General features: G+C 44.6%; 1 protein-coding gene across 1 annotated transcript; it reads left to right on the forward strand.

Moving 5' to 3' along the window:
• Positions 1 to 658: 658 nt before the first annotated feature.
• prkd2 (protein kinase D2) lies at positions 659 to 23,172 on the forward strand. Its single transcript, XM_057050561.1, has 20 exons — positions 659 to 808; positions 959 to 1,744; positions 13,747 to 13,885; positions 14,017 to 14,148; positions 14,235 to 14,434; positions 14,592 to 14,775; positions 14,850 to 14,921; positions 15,118 to 15,135; positions 15,272 to 15,431; positions 15,521 to 15,632; positions 16,823 to 16,900; positions 16,976 to 17,294; positions 18,142 to 18,194; positions 18,276 to 18,348; positions 18,451 to 18,557; positions 19,604 to 19,765; positions 19,884 to 19,982; positions 21,194 to 21,461; positions 21,557 to 21,642; positions 22,078 to 23,172. Exons 2-20 carry the CDS (start codon positions 1,418 to 1,420, stop codon positions 22,297 to 22,299), a joined length of 2,811 nt encoding a protein of 936 aa, XP_056906541.1. The 5' UTR covers positions 659 to 808; positions 959 to 1,417; the 3' UTR covers positions 22,300 to 23,172.
• Positions 23,173 to 23,794: the final 622 nt, after the last annotated feature.

Raw genomic sequence — 23,794 nt, forward strand, 5'->3', positions numbered from 1 at the left:
ACCCTGATTAAAAAAAGTCCTTTACACTGGATAAGATGACCGTAGAGCTTAGTGCGGTTCTTTTTTTGAGGAAATACTGCAGATCTCTTACGATTTTGTCAAACACACAGGCTGCATTTTCCCTTTCCTCTCTGTACATTTGTCGTTGATAAACATGTAACCAAAATCTGTAAACAGCTCCCTCTAGTGGCAACATTTCCCTATTCCTCTCGGGTTTATTGTTTCAGGGAATGACCTGAAACTTCAGCGGCTCCATTACAGGGTGATGATATCTCCGATTCTCAGCTTTGCCTGTTAAACATGCTATATATCTTGCTGCGTGGGTAAATAAATATGCCAGATTTGTTTCTGTTCCTACCAGCTCCAACAGGGTGATTTTGGCCTGCAGTCTGCCACAGACATGTCCACTTAAATACACAAAGAGAAAATGTGTTAAAGAGGAAAAAGAGGATGGGATGATAAGGAAGGGATGGACAGGTAGTACTTTTTTCCCCTGTGTGTGGATTGGAATGGCCCCTCAGGCAGTGTAAGGGGATCTTTTGATGGCTTCAACTCAGGGAGAGAGCAAACAAAACTCAAGGAAGGGAGGAAATGAGGGGAGGGAGGAAGAAGGCTGGTAGTAAAGGACTCAAACAGAGGGACTTTATCAGAACCTATTGGCTTCAGGCTGCGGCGGTCGCTTCACTTCCTCCTTGGCTAAAAGCACACCGGAGAGGAGGAGGAGGAGGAAGAGGGAGGTGCCCTCTCTGAGCTTTTTTCTTTTTTCATAAAAAAACCCCCATTGAACTAGGGTTGAAACTGAAAAAGGGTAAGTCTTGTAAAAGCAGAGCAGCACTCTTGCTCTCCTTCATTCTTACTGTTTCCTGTTTAAGGAAGCCATTTTGTAACTCTGCTTGGAGGCACAGCTAAGTTTGTTTTGGTTTGTGCTAACACCCCCTCCCTCTCTCTCTCTCCCCAGCCCCCCTCCCCCCTCCTTCCTTCGCCGGGCGAGTTTCAACTTTGGACTTTCTCCTCTGCTGGGCAACTTTCATTTTGGAACACGAGAGCCAAGAGAAGGCAGAAGGTGGGAGGTTGGTAGAGCCTCCTCCCCGCCACAGACTCACTATCCGTCTCTTCAGGAACCTTCACGCGCTGCTCATGCTTGAGATGCCTCTGCAATAACAGGAGCAACTGGACCGAAGAGTCAAGAGAAGCAGCTCGAAAGGATTCACACAGCGTACAGGAAAAGACTTTCTTTGTGGACACAGGACGCGCAAGAGCCCCCAGCCAGTTCCTCAGCGTGTCTGTTTGTGTGTGTGTGTGTGTTTCCATGTGTCATTGTGTGTTTCTGGCTCCACTAAGACAGTTTGAATGACTGTGACCAGACTACACCCTGGCATGTCTTTGTGAGCGCGTTGAGCTGCAGACAGGACTCTGAATGGCTAACGTGAGCCCCTGTATGTCCTCAGGGGCCATGACCCAGGTCTTCTTTCCTCCCGGGGGCTCCTCGCCGCCCGTTTCATCTGTGATGCAGCAAGGAACACCCATACCCGTGGCTCCTATGCCCGTGCAGGGCACTTTCCCAGCTATGGACCTGTCGTCCGGGCAGGGTCCCGGCGGCGTCGTGATGCCATCTTTACCTCCCACTCCAGCCGGCGTCTCCTTCATCATCCAGATCGGCCTGACCAGAGAATCGGTCCTGATGCCCCTGACTGCTGACCTGGCCTATGTGAAACAGATTGCCTGCTCCATCGTCGACACCAAGGTAGAAAGTGCGTGTGGGTCTGGGTGTCAAAGGAAGTGGGCACAAAATCGTTTGTTTACAGGTGAATGGAAGCGTTTTAGTCTCCGAAGCAGGAAAAGCGAACCTAGTAGCTGCGGCACTCAAGCGCATGAAAACCACATTTTTTGGTTGTAATTACAGCAATTAGTTATTCCCATTCACACAGTGGGCAGAGAACGGCAGCTCAGTTGGTTTTGTCATGCCACATCTAGCAGCGCGGAGCAGGATAGGGATGTTGTCAGCTCACACCAACGTCAACAAAGTCATCGTCCTGTGGCACGACTTCCCTCACTGGTGTTGTTTATTTTTCTATTTGGTTAAAAATATCAAAAAGATATGCAGCTAAATGTTTTTAAAGGCATCAGGGTGATTTCAGCACTATGGGGAGTTGACACGCAGGGCATGGGTGCGGTGGGAGTCGGCCATGCAGATGAAGGTTGTGACTCCTCTGCAAATCAAGATGTTTAGGCTGTTTTGCATATTTATCGCAAGCGCACATCTGGGCGAATTTGGCCTTTTACGCTCCAGCGATTCCTTCTGTCCAATTTGAATAACCATTTATGTCAGAAGATTTCAGTTTTACTCCCTGGTGTGCATGCTTTTTATACCTATAACAGAACTTCATTATCAACCAGTTAAGTGATAATGTCCTTTTTAAAACAGGAAGTAATGGCATCATGGGAGATGGGCCACCAGTTTTCATTCTCAGAGTGGTTTTTGGTAAACTGTCCAGCGCCAACACATCCGGGAAACGTTCGGCGCCCTCAGCAGCCACTTTAGCTGCCCTACTAATTCGCCCTGACGTGGGCTTTGTTTGTCCCTCTCATATGATTGGTCGCCTGCCCTTGGCCAGCTTGTCTGTGGCCTTTGTTGCTTGGACAATATTCAGTGATTGATTAAAGACAAACGCGCTGAACTCAAACAAACTCCGGCTGAATCCAACTTTAGGGATTAATGGATTTTAATGTAGCCAAGTTTTATTTTTGAAGATGAAAGCAAATCGTTTTTAGTTTTAGTTGGTTTCTAAGGGTCGTTATGCCAATAATCCCAGATAAACTGTTTTTCACATGCGTGAGAGTTTCGTATGTAGTTCTTATTACATGCTAGCATGTTGGAAAAGAAGCCGGTAGGTAGCAGAAAGTCGAAAGGTCAGTTCGACATGCAGAGTGAAAGTACTAAACAAGCAATGTCACAGCTCTATTATGGATGTCCTGTCCAATCAAGACTCAACGTCTTCTGTATTTATTTTGTAAACATTCGGCACAAATTAGCAGGCCGTGTTCGGCGGCATCTGCTGTACATAAAGATAAAGACTCCCAGAGCCAGACAGAAAAGTTTGCTCCAAGTCTGATGGCCTGTTCATGGGTATTGAGGAAGCTACGCAACTCCCCCCAAATCTCCTCCATGCTGAACTCCTGCTGAGCGAGGAGGTCCAACTTCTAGGTATGACAACTGAACAATAGACAGCTTGTCCCCGTCCCGCTGACTGCATGTGACACATGAACTGGACCCTGTGCACATGCATGACTGCTTTCATTGGTGTATTTAGAGGGGCTGTGAAAGCCGTTTGGGAACCCCACCGCCCCCGCCCAGTCACCTCCCGTCCCAGAAAGGGTGAGTCACCGCTGCTGTTTATTCACGGGCTCCTTGTGTTCCACTGACACGTTTTTCCATCCGATTCTCAGCCAGCGAGCAGCTCCCAGACTTATATTTTCAGCAGAATTGGGATCTCGGCGTTGACTCCCACCTTTCAAATCCCTGAGGAGCACCTTTTGTCCACATGGCCATTCTCTGCGCCATGACCCATCCCAGAATCTAGCCTAGAACCAGAGGTCCATCTCCCTGCGACCCGCTGCTTAGGCCCCGCTCACATCTTCATTACAGTCGCTACTTCCTCTGCTCATTTGGATGTCGCTATCAGTCCCAATATTATCTTTCTTTTCAATTTTGATCTGATTCCTCTGACCCTCATTGGGAAAACTGCCCCCTCCTCTACTTCCTGTCCTGCCCCTCCCTCTTTACCTACTATCGCCTCTTTACTTCCGCTCCCTGCCAATGGAGCTCCAGCTTCCTTCTCATTCCGCCACCAGTTCATCCCCACTTTCCCTCAGTGAATTCAGACCTTACAGAACAGCACACTCAGGTTTGGGTGCGTTTACTTTGTCTTCTGCTCCAACTCCCGAAGGTGTGTCAGTCTAATGAGTCCTATTTTTCCGACAATGTGCCACTTGAAGTCACCGTTGACGGGCGGCTGTTGGCGTGACGTTAGTGGGTGTGTTGCAGCCTATGTGCGAACGCAAGCACGGACTTGTCGAGCTGCGTTGGTGCGAGCCCGAGTCACGTTACTGGAAACATTTCTGTGGTTTGACGACACATCTAATGGACCGTGAGCGGCGTCATGCTTCAGTAGCAGCGGCGGCGTTTGTCATGGCCGAATATGCGATCGAATTCTTGCTCAGACCCATGAAAATGTGTCACTGGTTGCGAATTGAAATATAATTCTAAGTTAGGAGAAAAGTGGGAAATTCTTGGATTAGATTAAAGCCCTGCTCTGATCTTAATGCTGTACCTATCTGCTAAACATCAGGGAGTCTGGGCCGGCGTGGGTGGGAATGCAGGTTTTGCCGGAGCAGTTTGTGTTTAACTGTGGCAATATTTAACATTTCGATGGGCTCCAGTGAGGCTGACAGTCCTACCCCCGACTGTGGAGAAACGCGTGTCGTCCGGAGGATGCGTTAAAAAGGGCGGCTGAGCCTCACGGCTGCGAATCGAACGGAAAATCCTTTCGAAACGCTGTCGGATTCCAGGATGGAAACTACATGATAACAGTTAATACCTGGGTAGAAACTCGCATCACTGACAGAAAAGTGCCACATTTGGGCAACGTGGAACATTCTTACAGAATAAAAAGCTCTTAAATACACATTTTTTTATACAGGAATGTATAAATACACTTGAGGTCCTCGGTCAACCCGTAGGCTGAACTAAGAAACAGGGTAGGAAAGGTGTATTTATTTATTTATTTTAAAGTTGCAGTGACCTCCTGGCACCGGTAGCGAACCCGCAGGGTCCAACACAAACATCTTTTTTGGTCTGTTGGGAACTGGTCACCCATGAAACCACCACAGGGTAAAATATAGTCCATCCCGCTTCTTTTTGGAGGTGCTGGACTTTCTAAAAGAAAAAAAACACACATCCTGAGAGCATACTGAAACCTGTGGCACATGTTTAAACATCTGAGCTTTACTGTAAAACTGCATTTCAGCCAAGTCAAACAGGTGGTTTTTCAAATTAGTTCACAGAAACACAAAGGAATATCACACATGCACATGCACACACACACACACCCTTGGCCATTGTTTCCACCTCCGTTTTGGAAGGGCCCTTTTCTTTATCTCTTTCCCTAGAGGAGCACTTTGACCTTGGGAATGGGATCATACACATCACCTCCTGTTTACCTCACTCTCTTGCACTTTAATTCCATGTACGTGCACATATGTGCACATACACACCTTGTAAAACGATAGCTGGCCCTGACTTTCCAGATAAAGGCCCAGTATCTTTATTGTTTGTGTGAAACCTGTGGTGGCGGTGGATGCTGATTCCATTCCCCTGTATTTCAGTCAGACGGTGAGATTCCTGATGTCTAAAAAAAAAAAATCAATCAATTAATCAAAAAGCCATTCAACAGCCATTCAAAGACGGTCCTTTCACTGTCCTGAGCCTTTTGATTTAGTATTTACCGTTGGATTTGGCAGACGCTAGCAGGTGGGGTTTCAGTTGGAAAATACACGCGACAATATTAATGCTATAAAGGAAATGGTGTCAGTTTTCATGTACCGTGCCCTTTGTGTGTGTGTGTGTGTGTGTGTGTGTGTGTGTGGGTGTGTACGTGTGTGTGTGCCTCTGGTGCATTTGCATGCTAGCTGAACAGCTTTGCATGATCGACCATGCCTGGTGTCTTCTGTCCGCTGGCTTTGTATTGTTTGGGAAGCTGGGTGCACGCAGAGATACCTGATCAGTCAAATAACACAACGCTACCCAGCGCCAGGTGTGTGTGCGTGAGGGAAGAAAAGATGGAAGGATAGACTGGATTTAAATATGTAGGCTAATACTGCATTCAATGATACTAATTAACCACCCCCCCCCCCATTTAACTGTTCCCAAAGGTTTGTATTGACAGAAAAATAATCCAAAAAATATGTAGGTCTGCAGTGTTTTGATTTAAATGCGTGCTAATCACTTGCTGTAAGATGCTTGATTGGCAAAGTTCACGTGCTTTTAGGGTTCCAGCATCGGTGCAAAGAGACCTCATGATAACATAATCTGGAGATTAGCGACGGTCCGAACGGTTCTGTGCCGTAATCCTGCTAAGAGCCCGGAGTAGTGGCAAGCGAGCAGCATTTGTGGGAAGTATCCACGTGGAGACTTTGTACCAGTTGGCTAAAGATTGGTTATGTCAGAAACGGCCCAACAAAAGAGCTCTTTGAGAGTGGGGAGATGCAGCAAATGGATGATCACAAACGCTGACACGCACAGACTATATATTTACTCAGATTGCATAGCTCTCCTTGTTCGGACATTTGCTTCCTTGAAATCACCTCTCTACACTTTGGTTTAGTGACATTTCAAAAACCAAAAAACAGCTTTGAAGAACTCTTGTAGGATTTTCTTTTGAGCCTGAATGTGTTTGCATGTTGTAAACATGCGTGAGGCTCCAGAACAACATGCCAGCAGACCTGCACACCTCTCCCACCCCATTCTTTATCTAGAATGATGAAGCAAAATTTTATTATGTTAACATTCGATGGTAAGTGAGGCTAAATGTACCAAGCTGCAGAACATTAACATTAAATTCCTAAAGTGGATCAATTCACCTTCTCAGATCACTTCACTTTGAAGTCATATCGGCAGTTTTTTGTCTAAGCCGGCTGCAGACTACAGAAAAACAGGTGTCCTCTGTATGTTTGGATGGAGTGTTTGCATGGAGCAAAACACAATAAATCACAGTCGAGTAGATTGTTCAATATAAAAGAGTCCTGTTTGAAAGGATTTCAAACAGACGCGGCCACGTGTTTGTCATATGACTGGAGCTCAGCCTCTAGCGTTTGTTCTCTGTTAGAATTGAATTTGAAAAGAGGACATCAGGGGAGAAATGGGGGTCCACAAGAGAGGGAATGACTCAGAGCGCAGCAATGTGCCCACTGTGTGTGTGTGTGTGTGTGTGTGTGTGTGTGTGTGTGTGTGTGTGTGTGTCTCAACATGCAGATTTATTTGCTTAATGATGTACAAATATTTTAAATTGTGAAACAAAGAAATGTCCTTTAGGTGATTTTGTAGGTTCACACTAATAATAGTTTTAATCTTTTCTATTAAAGCAGAAGATTGAGCAGTTATTAATGTGTCTCAGTCCGAAGCAGCAATATGATGAAATGACGGAATCTGTGGATCAACATGAGGCCACAGAGGATGAAAAACAGTCATTTCTGTCCTCAGGCAACAGGCAGCGTGTCAGATAAATGGTCTGAAAGAAGTGAAATATGACTCGATCTATTACTATGTTGCCATATTACCACAAAGGGAAGTCTTTTCTAATCAAGAAATAAAAACATGGCATTTATTTCCCTTTTCTGAACATTTCTGGTTTTTGTGCAGCTGTTTCGCTCCACCATCACATAAAAATCTTAGAGTAGTCGCACACATATTGAAACTATGGATATTTGTGTGCCATCTCATAGAAATGTGGCTGTTTGAGTATAATATGCAGAATGATAATCAGGAAAATATCAAATTTTATTGGATGCCTTGAGGTCCCCAAACACAAAACCCTGTACAGAAGCCACCTTAACCTCAAACGCACCATTGACACGCAGTCATAAACATATAGAACTCCTGTAAACATAGAATATAATGCACAGGTGAATACAAACGCTTCTGTTTTCTTCAAAATAAAAGCGCAAACAAATCTTAAACCTTTAACCGTTCAACAGAAGAACGATGCCGAATTTAAATTATTTTATTCTGTAATTAGTAAAGAATGTTCTGCTTGTGTACGGACGTGAGTTCTGCTCTCTCGAACGAAGCCTGTGCTCTGTCTCGCTCTCCTGTTACGAATCACTGGCTTGTTCGTTTTGCAAAGTGGACCCAGTCCAAGGTTTCCTATCAACTTACCTACTCAGAACCAAGCCAAAAGAGGGGAGGAGGAGTGGGAGGAGGAAGATGAGGAGGGGGTCTGTCTACTAACAAAGCCTGGCTCTAGAATAGCAGCGTATGTCTCCTTTATCCCCAAACCCCTCTCTTCTGCCTGGTCACGGCGCTCGTGTTACCTCCCTTTCCTCCTCCAAGCTTCAAGCAGAATGAAAGGCTTTGTCTCTCTGCTCCTGCTCTCGAATACACACACACGCTTGCACGCACACACGCACGCACACACGCACGCACACACACACGGGTCTGATCTAATTTCATGTGTCATCCACCGTGTTCGTGCATAAACACGCATACAAATGATTTATTTTTCTTTGATTTTAACCACAAAGTCGTCAAAAGTCATGACGACCGACACTTTTTTGACATACTTATATACTTTATCCACCCAGCGTTCTCAAGTGTTGTGATTTCCCAAATAAAAAGTAGCCTTTACTCTTATTTTGACCATTCAGATCACAGAATCAGTTGTGGATGGTTGAGTGTGTGTTTTCACTCAATCCCATCACACACCTATAAAGTTCCAGATTCCTTTGGAGCGTCGGAATGATTATTTTTCCTATTAGACAACCACAATTTTGCACATATTGCGTTCAGTTTTTTCAGGCCTGTGAATTCACATTTAGAGTGACTAGAAAACCGAGTGTGTGCCAATTTTCCACCTTGTCATCTTCATCCACCGCAAGGAATTTGAAAACTGGTGATATCATCTTGGAAAAAAAGTTTAACAATCAATGCCAGCATCAGAGCTGCAATCGCTCCCTCCACTGCTCTGTGTGGATACTGTTAATAGTTACAGGGAGATTTTATCTGTTTTTACACAGATGGGACACGCGTCTTTGTGTGTGTGCGTGTGACAGAGAGAGAGAGGGAGAGAGAGACAGAGGAGGGAAGTTTGTGAGAGAGAGAGGGAGAGAAAAATAGAGAGAGAGAAAGCTTTAAATTCCTGACCTGCTTGTTGTCAACATACCAGAGATGCTACAATTGCATGAAACCTGTGAGACTGGAGGAGGTGAGGGGTTAAATATCTGTGTATATATCTGTCTCTCACTCACACCCGCACACAAACACTCACACACGGAAAACATGAAAGTATGAGACTACAATATTTCACAACGTCCGAGTGCGCAAAGGTCAATATTGAATCAATCTGTATTGATTCATATTTTCACAAAATGAAAGTACAAATGAAAAGATGCTACAAATTTAGCTCATTAGCACAAAGTGGAACACAGAGTGATTCCTCCTCAGTCAGTATGTCAGACCATTAAGAAGTTCTGACCTTTGTGCAGTCACCTAGTTTCCCACCTGTGTGTGTGTGTGTGTGTGTGTATGTGTTTGTGTGTGCTTTGTCAGTCTATGTGTGAAAGATTAACAGGACTAAAAAGATTCAACAAATCAATGATTCAGATCTACAAAACCTGGCTTTGACGTCACTTCATTCTTCAGGCCATCCCTGCGTATACACTCTGTCTCCTTGTTGTCCTCCGCCTGCAGCCAAACCCAGCTCACGCATGATGTCACGGAAGTGCTCTCTTTTCTTAATCGCTGCCACAGAGCTGTCAGTCTCCCCTGCATTCGACTGCGTCACGTTCATCTTTTAACAACAAAAGTGTTTCTTTTTCCCCTCTCATGGCCTGTAGCAAAGATTCTACAGGTGTTTAGGTGTCAGTTTTTGTCATCTGTTCCGCCTTGTTGTCAGCGTGTGACCTCACTGGGGTTAAAAATAGTGTCAGGATGGAAATTCTTTTGTTCCATCTCCAACCGTCGGCGCTAGAAGGGGGAAAAAAATTCCTGCGTTGCCTAAAGCTGTTGTCAGGATCTAATGAGGGCAGAGTGTTGACGTCTTTGCATACCTGTTTCCAAGGTAACCCCTCATTAAACACTTCTTCGCTTGCAGAGAAGGGTGCTCGGCTCTTCCCGAGCCTTCTGTCGAGATGGGGCCGATTGGCGTGCACCATGCTTTCATGCGTCTATAGTTTAAAGGCACGTGACGTGTGAAATGGATGGATTAGGTTCCTTGTGCTGTTCAGATGCACCTCGGCGTGGACGACCATGTAAGGCTATGGAGGTCACAGAGTCGTCTCACGCGTCGCATGATGCCTCTCGCCTGCTGATCACGCGCTACGTCCTCCTGTTCTGGACGCAGAAGAACTGCAGCAGGCCTGCAGTGTTTCTATAACCTCCTCCACTGTGTAAACATGAATCCAGGTCCTGTCGCCCTGTAAATCCTCACACTCCTCCTGTTGCTACCAGAAATTGTATTACTTTGATGCAGAGAATTCCCCTCTGTGTTCATGCATGTGTGTCTTCTGCATCCTTTTTTAGCCCTTTCCCCTCAGACCTATGCTTTTATGTTTTTACACGTGACTTCACACTTCTTAGAAAAGACACAGACTGCATTTATAGCATCAGGTTGCCGTTTCCTATGTCGTTGTGGCAACATGGTTATTGGTAATAACTCAACGTGAAAAACAAAGATAAGGGTTTGTGGTCAACACTGTTTAAGGATGCAGAAGTCCAGCCGTGTTGTGAGAACGAAGGCCTCGTGGCCCAGGGCGCTTGGGAACATGTCTCCTTTGTTTTGGAGAACTTGTGGAGTTTCCCCTCATTTATGTGAGGATAAACAATAAAGCCATGATGTCATAAAACAGCTAGAAGAGCAGGTGGAGCGTAGGTTACATCTCAAGAATCAGGCCGTTATTGCCTGTGCTTATTGCAGCGAAGCATTTTGTGTGTGTGTGTGTGTGTGTGTGTGTGTGGTGTGTGTGTGTGTGTGTGTGCGTGTGTGTTTGTGAGAGAGCAGGGGAAGTGATGGGGAAGATGAAAAGCAGAAGCAAGAGTATGTCTCTGCAGGACATAAAAGTCTTCATGCATGCATTTTTAAACGGCCCCAAAATACATTTTCATTTTATATACAAATTACTGGGTAATACAGTATTCTGATACAGTACTGTAGGGATCATTCACTTGTTTATATAATGCAGTGTTTGTATAGATTTTTAGAAATAATATGATATGTTTTACTCTATTAGGTAAGTATTATTGTGTTAAACTCCTGGTCAATAACACAGCTCTATATCACTGTTGGAATTTCACACATGAATTTTGCACGCACAAAACTACATAAATATGAAACCTGCCAGTTGGCTTCTGCATCTTTCTCTGCTGCTGTAGTTCGCTAACGTGGAGTAAATTAAGTTCTCCCCTTGTTAGTAGTATTGGTTCATTTAGGTAATTTAGTGACATGAATAGATCTACAGATTATATTTAACTGGAAACATGAAAAGGTGCAATCTTTTCAATAATGTTGGTATGTTAAAAAGTACTGGAAATACCAAATATGGTCAAAATGAAAGATAAACTGAGACAGGCCAGGTTCCCATAATGGGGATGTTGGAGTGTCTCCCAGTAGCCACCAGGAAAGCAACAGGAAGACGAACAGGAGATGTTTCGCCATCAGCTGGGAGTCTCAGCTCAACTTAATATGCACGTGTTTGGGAGGACACAGAATACCTTGAATCACACCTTTGTTCATGATGTAATTATGGCCACGGATTTACTGACCTTCCACCTTTCATCCTTTCATGAGCTACCTTTGAAAATATAGCTCAAGAAACTACACAGAATACTTTTCTCTCTTGTGTCTCTCTCTCTTTGTGCTCTTCCTCACATGGCCATAAAACAAACTGTATCTCCAAGGTTGACGTCTGAAAGAAAACAGCAGGGAAGGATAAAAACAACCAGGGGATGTTGAGGGAGGGGTGAAAAGTGTTTAGTCTGTAATTCATCATGGCTGCACCGAGCTGCAAGAATAGTGCAGCCAATGTGGAGCAACTTGTTTTGTGGTAAACCAAAGAAAGTGGCCTGTGACAGGCCTGTCTCCAGGCAAACCGCACGTGGTTCTGCACTGTGCAGCCCTTGCAGCTCTCCAAGCATCTCCCCACGTCTACAGCGAACGTGCACAGGTGACGATGAAATCACGGCGCCAATTGTGCCATTTTTCACTCCTTCCAGCAGGAACATTAAGACCCGTGCATCCACCCCACCCTGCACTGCCACTGCAAAACAGAAAGACGGGGAGGAAAAAAAGGTCATTTTCCCTGAGGTCAAACAAGTTTTCGCGCATATTTTGCTTTTGGGCCGAGCTGCGGAGGCTCGTGGGCAGCACAGATGTGGCAGCTGCGCTTGTGGTCTGCTGTGGAGACGCAAGATAATAACATTTGTTTTTGAAATGCCCAGGAAAGAGCGAGGTCTACCAATACCAGCGCGATGCCGAGGGGTCGTTCCCGAGCTGGGCGGGGTGCGCCGCTGATCCCAGCTTTGATGGTGTTTGCAGTTAGAGGCAGGGCCGCCATGCGTGCACTTATTATGCAATGGTAGCTGTGGGTTTTCAGTCTGGACTTGGGAGACGCTTGGAGACTCCTCTCATTAGCGTCTGCGTTGTCTAATTTACTGACATTTGTGTTGGCGTCTGGTGGGTTTAAAAGCTTGTTCGCAAGCTAGAAATTGAAAGAAATCCCTACAAGCGAACACACTTTTCTTACTTGAGGTAGCCATTCGAAGGGATAGTCATTTTGATTTGAATTTGACTTCCTCATTAGATATTATCCTCTCTTGCTGCCTCAGTTCACGGGAGATGTTTTCAAAACTGTTAATATTAAATGCTGAACTTGATGGATTATTCATGTTAAAAGAGATGCTGGGTGCATCTCAAACAGCCTATTCTTACATTCCCGAGGATGAAAATCCTTTCAAGGCTAACATGTGCTTTGCTGTCCCTGATTTATTTAAAGAGAAATGCTGTACATCAGGAACTAAGAATCGATCTGATAAAAGTTTTAAAGTCTGGTATCAAAATATAAGTCAGTGTGGTTGCAGAGGTCATAAACCGTGCAGAAGTCCGACCAGTCCAAATTCACAGTTCCTCTTAGTTACCTTTGTAACCTCCTGACTTCTCTAAATAATTATTGTACCTTTTTTTATCATGCATGAATCATGTTTACAGTATATGGAAATGCTGCAATGGGTTGATCTTTTAACTGAGCTTGTAATTCTCCCGGTCCTCGATGTTTGTGAAATCATATGAGAAGCTTTAGCAGGTTATAAAGAATAAAGGCCACTTTGTGTGTGTTGATGGTGCGTTCAGGGGCCCATTTGGGAGGCGCGGATGGTACTGTGTCGCCTGGCAAGCGCTGAGACCAGGCCTGGACTCTGAAAAAGGCAATGTGGAGAGTGTGTGTGTGTGTGTGTGCGCACCCATGCGGAAATGAAAGGAAATGGGGAGCGTGGTTGTATTCTCCTGGGTGTGTCTGTTGTGAAGAGGAGGTGTGTGTGTGAGTTTCCAAGATGAAGACCAAGGTTCCTTTCCTGTAAATTCTTAGAATCTGGTCTAAATCTTGTATCCTCCAAAAGAAAAACAACAACAAGGAACAGTGGATAGATGAGTTGCTTTTCCATAGGTGTGTGTGTGTGTGTGTGTGTGTGTGTGTGTGTTAACTATTCAGGAGTGCAGAGTTTCCCTATTACTGCCTGTTTTGTTGTGCTTGCTGCTGAATAACACCAAAAATCCTCATATTCTCGGTAATACTTTTTACTGTGTAAAATTCAGTAATCAACGTTTGAACTTCCTGATGTTTACAGGGGTCACATCGGGAACTGAAACACTTCTCGATCAGACTGAATTGGCTGACTTCTCTCGTATAAAACTTTTGTGATTGTGCAACATCTGTCAGTTGACCCTCCTCACTTGTCAGTTTTCTCTTTTTCTGTCTTCATAGTTTCCTGAGTGCGGCTTTTACGGCATCTATGACAAGATTTTGTTGTTCAAACACGACACATCCACCAACAACATCCTGCAACTTGTCAAAAGTGCCGGTGATATCCAGGAGGGAGATCTGGTGGAGGTGGTGCTCTCTGGTAAGCAAGCTGCTGCTCTCAGTGTGTGTCACACCCCTGTAGAAGACTATTTATCATTTTAATCCCTTGTGCCAGTATATTGTATTGTACCACCCACTGTGACCTCATTCGTCCTTTGCAACTCCTTTCAGCTGCAGCCACCTTTGAAGATTTCCAGATTCGTCCTCATGCACTCAACGTGCACTCGTACCGAGCTCCGGCCTTCTGTGACCACTGTGGAGAGATGCTGTTTGGACTCGTCAGACAAGGGCTCAAATGTGATGGTGAGGCTTCCAAAGACTGTGAAACAAGAACTCTGACTTTGACGAATCCATCTTGCCCGTACTATGATACATGCCGCCCCCTGCAGGTTGCGGCCTGAACTACCACAAGCGCTGTGCATTCAGCATCCCGAACAACTGCAGTGGAGCTCGCAAGCGGCGCCTGTCCACCACCTCCCTGGGCAGCAGCCAGTCCCTGCGTCTCTCCATCACCGACTCGGGGTACAGTGTGGGGACGACTTCCACCTGCACCGAGGACAGCAGCCTCATCCGCTCACACACACAAATGGTACTAATCCATTCATTTATTGTTGTACAGGCCATCACATCAATCTACGTTTGTCCCTGAATTTATCAGGTTTTCAGGTGGAAAGCAAGAGTAAATACACAAAAGGTCTGATATTTTTTTGATCTTTATAATAATCAACATGGCCTCTCTCTGCTAGCCGCGGACCCCCAGTGAGGCGCGGCGCTTCTACACAGGTCGGCCCGTCCATTTGGACAAAATCCTGATGAGCAAGGTGAAGGTGCCCCACACGTTCGCGGTCCACTCGTACACACGCCCGACCGTGTGCCAGTACTGCAAGCGGCTCCTGCGGGGGCTGTTCCGGCAGGGCCTTCAGTGCAAAGGTGCCAAAGAATATCAATGTGACACCTAATCAGTCATATGTCACACAATTATAGTAAGTGCTTTGTTTTATTAGACTGCAAGTTCAACTGCCATAAACGCTGTGCGTACAAAGTTCCCAATGACTGCCTTGGGGAAACCATCGGAGGTGAGGGATAATAAAGATACAATTTTTCCATTGTGATAGCGAGTGCGTGTTAGCCCTGCATGGATTGTAACAATGTTGTTTCCTCATATGCATGTTTCCTTAATGCAAAGTGCATTTAGCTAGTTTCTTAACCATTATAACACTATCATGACTATATATATAACATGACTGAAACTCGATCTTTTTATCTTCTCAGAAAACAGAAGTAACACTGGTGAGTATCCTCTGTACTTAGCAGCCATGCGTGTGAAGGTCACCTGAGTCATCACCATGGCGATTATAGGGCGTCGTTTTCCACCAGATTTTACACGTCGATGTGCATAATTGCTGTCCTGGTTTATGTGCCCCAGACATGTTGAGTCCCAGTGCAGACCCTGAGGTCCCCATGGACTACAGCACCGAGTATGATGCCTCGGACAAGTCTTCGATTGATGATTCTGATGAGGCCTGCAGCATCCCTGGGTCCTTCTCTCCTGACAACAGCCAGAATGGAGTCAGCGGCGATCAAAAGTAGGACGTTTTGGCTTTTCAGATAAACCTGGAAGCCAAGGATGGTTGTTTCCCCCACTGATCGCCTGAGGTCTGTTCTCCCCCCCCAGTGTTTACATTCCACTAATGAGGGTGGTGCAGTCGGTGAGACAGACAACACGCCGGTCCAGCACGGCCATCAAGGAAGGATGGATGGTTCACTACAGCGATAAAGACACACTGGTAAGATCTTTCACACTGGGTTGATTCGCATTCTAATCTCTGACAAAGTCAATGTAGAAAATGAAGTGAATATTTCTGCAAGAAGTGAATTTTAGTCATAATTTAAAGTGGTGCTGACGACTCCTTGGCATGGTTAAGAAAAAAAGAGTACATTTGCCCACTTTGGGCAAAATATTGTGCCCATTCTAAACCCTGTAATCTGTTCCCGCCTATTGGGGAACTGTTAAACGGTGACCACTAGAGGGCACCACAAATAATCTTTGTAGCGTCAATCTCACATATTCAATAAAGGACATACAATAATCAGTCTTGCTGTTTAAAAATCAGCTTTATGTTTATTTTTCATCACAATGAGCATTCATTATAATTAGGAACTTTCCAGTGAACAAAAGTGGGACTTTTCTTCCCAGTGTGTTTCAATTGGTTTCATTAGTAGCGGAGCATAGAAACGCCCATTGTAATCTGCAAACACATGGTTTTATGGGGCAGATTTCATTATTTATTGTTGTAGAACAAATGAGTCACTCTTGAACTCCTCCAGTTGGAACAAACTGGCAGCATATCATCAGATCTTATGCACAAATCTTTATCCTGGTGTGGTAAATCTGCCGCAGTGCCATTCTCCCCCATTATTGTTTTGCTTCCACATTTTGCTAAACGTTGTAATAATCCCACTTAAAGATAAAACGCCGCCATAGAGAATTCTGATGCTTGTTGTTTGTTTTCTGAGGCTGCAGTAGATACAGAAATGGCCTTGAGGTCCTCAGCCGCCTTTCTGCCTTGTTCTTTCTGTGCTTTGCAGCTAAATTGATTTGGTTTCACATGTGAGTGTACGTCTGTCAAAGAAAGTCTGAATTTATCGGCGACGGCGCTCTCCTGCGCACTGAAAGAAACCCAGCCAAAGTCTGTTCTGGCTCCTAACTTGTCTGACCTCAGAAAACGTTCCACTGTCTCTCTCTGCTCATCTGTCCTTTCTGGCTTCACTAACAGCTGTCTTTTCTTCTGCTTTTGTCCATCCTTTCTTTGTTTCCACCATCTCCTCCTCACCTGCAGCTCCTGCTCGTCCTCCTCGTCTTTGCCTTCTCGGTGATCCCTGAACATCACCGCTCTCCTCCTCTTTCTGCAAACTCTAAATGCGCTGCCATAGCTTCAGTTCCCGTCCTCATCCCGTCCTTGTCCAACTTCAACAGAGAAAGAGGCACTACTGGCGTCTGGACTGTAAATGCATCATACTTTTCCAGAACAACAACTCCAACAAGTACTACAAGGTAAAAACAGCTATGATCACGCCTGCTTCACTTGTCCGACTGTCCGCTACATCACCCTCTACATCCCTCCCATAGGAGATTCCTTTGTCAGAGATCCTGGAGGTGCGTCCTGCCAGAAACTTTGCTCTGGTCCCGGCGGGCACGAACCCTCACTGCTTCGAGCTCATTACTGGCACCATGTGCTACTTTGTCGGGGAGGACCCCAACACCCTCCCTCCTCTGCCCCCCAGCAACTCACAGACTCTGCCCCCGACCCCTCCCTCCCCGAGCCAGGTCGCTCCCAACAGCGGCGTGGGCCGGGAGGTGGCCAAGGCGTGGGCCAGTGCCATCCACCAAGCCCTCATGCCTGTCAGCTTTCAGGATGCGCCGCCGGCTGCAGGAAACACAACTCATAGTGAGTAAATCTGCAAGGTTGAGAAACATAAAAGTACTTTACAAGGACAAAAACACACCAAAATTGTAAAAAATAACAGTGTTACACTGAAGGACCGTGTAAACATTTTAACACTAATAAACTCAGTGGCGAACCGTGCATTTCACACCTAGGCCTTCAGTAGTGCTCCGTCTGAATCACTCAACTCCTCATTAACCATTTTGTGACAAAACAACCCCAGTTTATTATGCATAAATGAGCCTTATGTTGCATATTGAACATTTCTGTAGCCACAATAAACGCCTCAACTGAATAAACAAACAAACAAAGTCTCGTTCTGCAACAACATTGATTTCACTTTAGAGGGCCTGCAGAACGGATAGTGAAGGCCTTTGACTTTGACCCAGCCTGGCAACAAAGGATAGCGGAAATGTGATTGGTTAAATGATCCAATATGAAAATACATGTCCAGAAGCAGCATCACCATCGGAAACACAATAAAAGGAAATAGAACTAGACAGACCATTTTGAATTATTTTTTAAGTATAAGAAAATATAATTAATGTGATTAGCATACTTTTTAGGCCAGCAGAGAAGGCCTCGAATGCCCTGACAGCCCACCACTGAATAAACTATTACTGACATTTGAACTACATTCATATTGGCTTTTATATAATTCCTGATGAACAATAAGATGTGAAAATGCAGTTTTTTGGCCACCTCCCATCTGTTTTAGTTTTTGGAGGTATACTTTCTGGTCTTTTGTTTTACCTGATCATAAGGTTTGTGGAACATCTTTAGAGAACATAATGACTTACTGTACACTTTAAAGGTAGCAACTGTAAAACCAATCTCATTTATTTTTCAGGACAAGCTTCCATCAGCATATCTGTGTCCAACAGTCAAATACAGGAGAACGTGGTACGACCTTTTTGTTCATCTTTGGAACTCCTCACAAGCTTCAAAAATCCATTAGATTGAGTTCTGAACGCTCTCTTATAGGACATTGGTACAGTCTACCAGATCTTTGCTGATGAAGTCCTGGGATCTGGCCAATTTGGAGTGGTTTATGGAGGTAAGTGTAATGACGCTGTCTGAGCTAATACTAGCTGCATTATGTTAGCTTCATTAAAATATCTCACGTGCATTAAACACCCAAACTTCTACTGTCCATTAGGAAAGCACAGGATGACGGGCAGGGATGTAGCCGTCAAAGTCATTGACAAGCTTCGCTTCCCCACCAAGCAGGAGAGCCAGCTGAGGAACGAAGTGGCCATACTGCAGGTAAAAACACACCATCAGTGCAGGTTTGCCGGTGGCCCTGAGCAGCAGATATTTTGTAACATAATGATGATGACACATGTGATGTTGGTAGACATGAGTCATGATGCCAGACAACCACAACCATCAACTAAGCAATTTTCCAAGGAAGTGTAAGAGACTTTTTCTCTAGAAAACTATTTCATTAAGCGTCTGAGAAATCCCTTTGCCTTTTGTGGAGAAGAGTAATTCCCTCAATCATAACGCTGAATGAAACCCTGACAAATTTTTATTGTGGTACCAGGCATCATGGTGCCATGTGGGTCACCCTTCCAATGTAATAGATGGGATTAATAAAAATTAGGGCATGTGTATGTTTCATATTTCTGGTGAGGAAAACCAGAGCAAACTTGCTGTCTGTTTAATTAAAGGATCGTCTTAAGGTGCATCCCAACGGGATCTCTCCTGCTTTTAACCCCCCCCCCCCGCCTTATATCATCTGTCAGTACGGCATTTATGAAAGTTGAATTTTAAACTGGAAAACAATGGTTGCAACACTCAATTTATTGCTATTATTTCGCAACAAAATGGTTTTATAAATCTTTGCTTGCTGTTTATCGTTTAACAACTGGTTTGAACATGATCACCTGCCTGTTTGGCAGATAAAAAAGCTTAAATGATCATGTATGCTCCTACTTTATCTGCAACTTTCCTTACATCCACTGTGCTGCCACTGAACCAATAGTTTTAGAGGACAACATTTACATCAGAGTTATTTCACTTCATTTTTTGCTATTATTATCTTTAATAGTATTATTCATTTTTACTGTGCGACCAAAATGAAGACAACTGCTGCATTAATGAGAACAGAAATCAGTGTAGTTGACCAGCAGGTGGAGACACTTACTCTTGGATGCGGTCCAAACACATTTTATGGCTCTGACACGACATCCTTCCCCTGTGTTAAATGTCTCTGCGGTATTTTCTTTCACACCAAATTCATTCACCCCATTTTTCAAACATTTGACATGACCTGCCCTCTTCTTTTCCCCCTCACAACCCCCCGCCAGGGTTTACGTCACTTAGGCATCGTGAACCTGGAGTGCATGTTTGAGACCCCGGAGAAAGTGTTTGTTGTGATGGAGAAGCTCCATGGCGACATGCTGGAGATGATCCTCTCCAGTGAAAAAGGCAGACTCCCCGAGAGGCTCACCAAGTTCCTCATCACACAGGTGCGCTGGTGGTTTTTGTAGATGCCAACAGACTTTGGGTTTCCACACGTCACCACTCCACTTTTGAATGTTTTTTTTTTAAAACTTTCATATCCTGTTTTTGTACTTTCACGGCTAGATTCTCGTAGCATTGAGGCACCTGCACTTTAAGAACATTGTTCACTGTGACCTGAAACCAGAAAACGTGCTGCTCGCCTCTGCGGATCCCTTCCCACAGGTACACACATGCAAAGGTTTTGACACTTGTTCTGCTCCACATAACCCTTATACTGACATACATCACACTTTAGAGTGAGATCACTGAGCTGCGGGGGCTCAGTGACATTTTACACATAGTTTTAGGACCAAAACTTCCTCCTTCGTCAGTTCACCACATGCCATCGTATGTCTGGACCACAAGTCTGGGTGGACCTGCAGTTACCAGTAGTCAAGATTTTGCCTTGAAGACTGGTAAAGTTTCTCAAATTTGTTTCAGTTAAAAGCCCTTCATTGTTTTTAGTCACTCCACAATATGACATAATTATCATTTGAAACAAATTAATAAACATGGCTTGAATTTATTATTCCATAACACAGTGCGATTTTTGCAAGATATCCTATCATAGCGATGCATTTTCTTGTGGTAATGAGATGAGGTTCACAAAAAGAGTAAATTGGACAACTCTTATTTTATGAATTTAATCTGAGTCAGGAAATCATGTATAAAAGAACATAACGAACGAGGCTGTGAAGGATTTTATCACAGTACTATCAGCTATGATGTATCGGTGATGGTATCTGCTCACCACAGTATTCTGAGCTTTTATTGCCTTAGATTGCATTGCTAACTGCATGATGGAGGTCACTTAGTCTGCAGGACGCATTTAGTCTGATGGAAAAGTAGCATATACCTAGCAAACACACCACAAAACACTGAACCCAATGATGCTCATAGTAATTATTATTATTATATTGGTCTTTCTAGGCCTTTTCTTTGGAACATTCTCCCCACAATCCAAAGAAATTACCACAACAGTAATTAAAAACTCCAAATTGGCATGAGTGAATCAACTGAGTGCTCTGAAAAACACTAGCGACCTGCCTAATGGGCTCTCTATTCCTGTCTGTCTCCCCACGTCTCCAGGGATGAACTCAAGCATCACTTGTGACTTTGATCAGGAATTAGTGATGGTTAACGGGGGTCTATTTAGGTAGTTCTCATCAAGCTGATAAATGTTAAATTATTTATTCATCTTCCTAATTAGGTTTTAATGATGTGTTTAATGTTATAATAACATGGAGAAATTGACAGCTGAGCCCAACTTTGCCAGCAACGGCAGCGCTCCTGTGATGGAAATCATAGAATTCTTATTTTTTTGTGCCACCAAGTTGATGTGTAAAAATAGCCTCTATTTTGTAAGTATGAATTCTCCCTTCTTTTTTTTCCAGGTCAAGCTGTGTGACTTCGGATTTGCACGCATCATCGGCGAAAAGTCCTTCCGTCGCTCTGTGGTCGGGACCCCAGCTTACCTGGCACCGGAGGTTCTGCTCAACCAGGGCTACAACCGCTCACTGGACATGTGGTCGGTTGGTGTCATCATGTACGTCAGCCTGAGCGGGACATTTCCATTTAACGAGGATGAAGACATCAACGACCAGATCCACAATGCTGCCTTCATGTACCCTCCCAACCCATGGAAACAGATCTCAAGTGATGGTAAGAGTTGGGAGTAATTTATGTATTTGACTTATCATCAACGGTTGATCTGTATGACTCATCATCAATGGCTGATCTCTCTCCATCTCCTTCAGCCATTGACTTGATCAACAACCTGCTGCAGGTCAAGATGAGGAAGCGCTACAGCGTGGACAAGAGTCTCAGCCACGTCTACTTACAGGTGGGGCATCGAACTCCAGCCACATTCACAGAAACCTGCACTGTCGCCAGGAACATTGTTTAAAGTTTATCTTTGCTGATGTTCTATCCAAATATGGCAACCTTTTGGAGTGTGGTGTTACTTGAAAATGTAAATAGCAAAGTAAGTACTAAACAGATGTAAGCCAGCAGCCTCCAAAGGCATATGTTTTTGGAAATAAATGAGCTGCTGATTGCAGATTATTTATGATTCGCTGCAACTTTAAACAGGTGTCCCATCTCGCAGCTTCCCTAATTTGGGTGAAACATGTAGAGCAGTAAAGGGTCGTTCAAGTTCTTCCCGGTATATACGGAAAAGCTGAATATCGAATGATGCCCTCTAAATGCAATAAAAGCCCATTTGCCATGATCTGAAGCGCCTGCGGCTGTAACTTCATCCCCTCTTCTCACTGCTCAGGACTATCAGGCATGGCTGGATCTGCGAGAGCTGGAGACCAAACTGGGAGAGCGTTACATCACCCACGAGAGCGACGACAGCCGCTGGCAGGCCTTCGCCCAGGAGCACACGCTGCCTTACCCCGCCCACTTGGTGCCTCCTCCCCCCGCGCCGGCCTCCGATGATGAGGGAGGGGAGGATGCAGACGTGCAGTGCCTCACGGAGAGAGTCAGCATCCTCTGACCAGAGGTCCGCAGGACGCATTTAGAAATGTGGAGACAAAGCAGGTGATGCTTCGGCTTGAGGAATGGAAGGAAGGAGGGCTCGGATGGGTCTGAAGCTAATGATGCGACTTTCACAGCACACGGTCAATGTGGCAGGACTTCATTTTCCATCAATAAATTACAGTTCTCTGCTCCAGATGTCCTTCTGCTCTCAAGCCAAACAGGAAATAGCATGACTGCACCAGTGATCAGCCTGAAAACCTGGTGTACTGTAGGTTTGTGCTGGTAATCATATTTGTCAGCGTGGGGTCAAAACCATCAGCGGGCACTTACTCTTTTCTGTAAATGCAGTTCTGTTGGATATAAGGAATACCGAAGTACGGGAAAGCATTTATGCGGTGACAGCTAATCCGCCACTCATCCGAAGCCACCGGAAGGGTTCTCAGAAAAAAAACAACTCACGCACTTAACGCCATGTATTGCGGTTTTAAATGAAAGCAGGACTGTCCAGAGAGTATTAAAAAATTCATGATGTTTTTATTTCGTCGTTACTGCTCAAGGATTTTACACAACTCCACGTTCGTTGTTGTGAAAGAAGTACAGATCTCTGCTGTCAGGAGGTCCGAAGTACCACATGTGCAACTAAAAGATTCGCTTTGTGGGGGCAGAGATTGTATGTACGGTAGCTTGATTATTGATCACTTTATATGTTGCATGTTTCTGTGAAGTAGGTATATGGAGATATGACGTCAAACATACTGTAGTATAAAGGTCCAATATATACATGTAATCCAAACTTTATGTAGTTGTCATATATGTGTAGAGATTTTAATTGCCAACCGAAGCATGGCTTTAGCATTGTAAAGGAGATAATACAGAACTTGAACAATAATTTTGTGTTGAAAGTTTCTTCTATTAATGTGTAACTGATGCATTCATGGACCCCTCTGAAATTCTCCCTTTATGCTTTTTTAATTCAAGACAGTTATATTTGATTAATGCAACATGTGTTATAATGTGCTCACACAAAAGCAAATATTCTCAATTATCAGAGGAAAAGAGACCTTTATTTCATTGTGCTAAGTGGTATTCAAGAGGATCCTGTGGCTATGGAGGCAAAGTGAGAGAACGGTTCCATTCTGTGAGAAGTGCCCTTAAGCCAGCTACTCAGCTCAGAGTACATCCTCAGTCCTGCTGGATAACATCCATCATCGCTGGAAAACAATGAGAGTTGTTACATTTGCTCTTTCGGGCAGCTTTTATGTCTCTGGAGAGCAGGCAGCTTTGTCACTATTCCATCAGGTGCTCTTTGCTGGCCTGCATACTGTCTTCACCACAGCAAGAGGGTGTGGGAGCAATGAGGGATAGGCCAAACTTCAGAGAGATTCGCAGTCTTTATTTATAGCTTAGTGGGAAGTAAAATCTAATTTATCATTTTGTCAAGCAGGGAGTTATCCAGGCTGATCCTGTGGAGGGGGCACAGCAGCAGGCCTTTGCTGATGATTTCAAAAACG

This window comes from Takifugu flavidus, chromosome 12, assembly GCF_003711565.1.
Source record: "Takifugu flavidus isolate HTHZ2018 chromosome 12, ASM371156v2, whole genome shotgun sequence".
In the NCBI taxonomy this organism is placed as follows: Eukaryota; Metazoa; Chordata; class Actinopteri; order Tetraodontiformes; family Tetraodontidae; genus Takifugu; species Takifugu flavidus.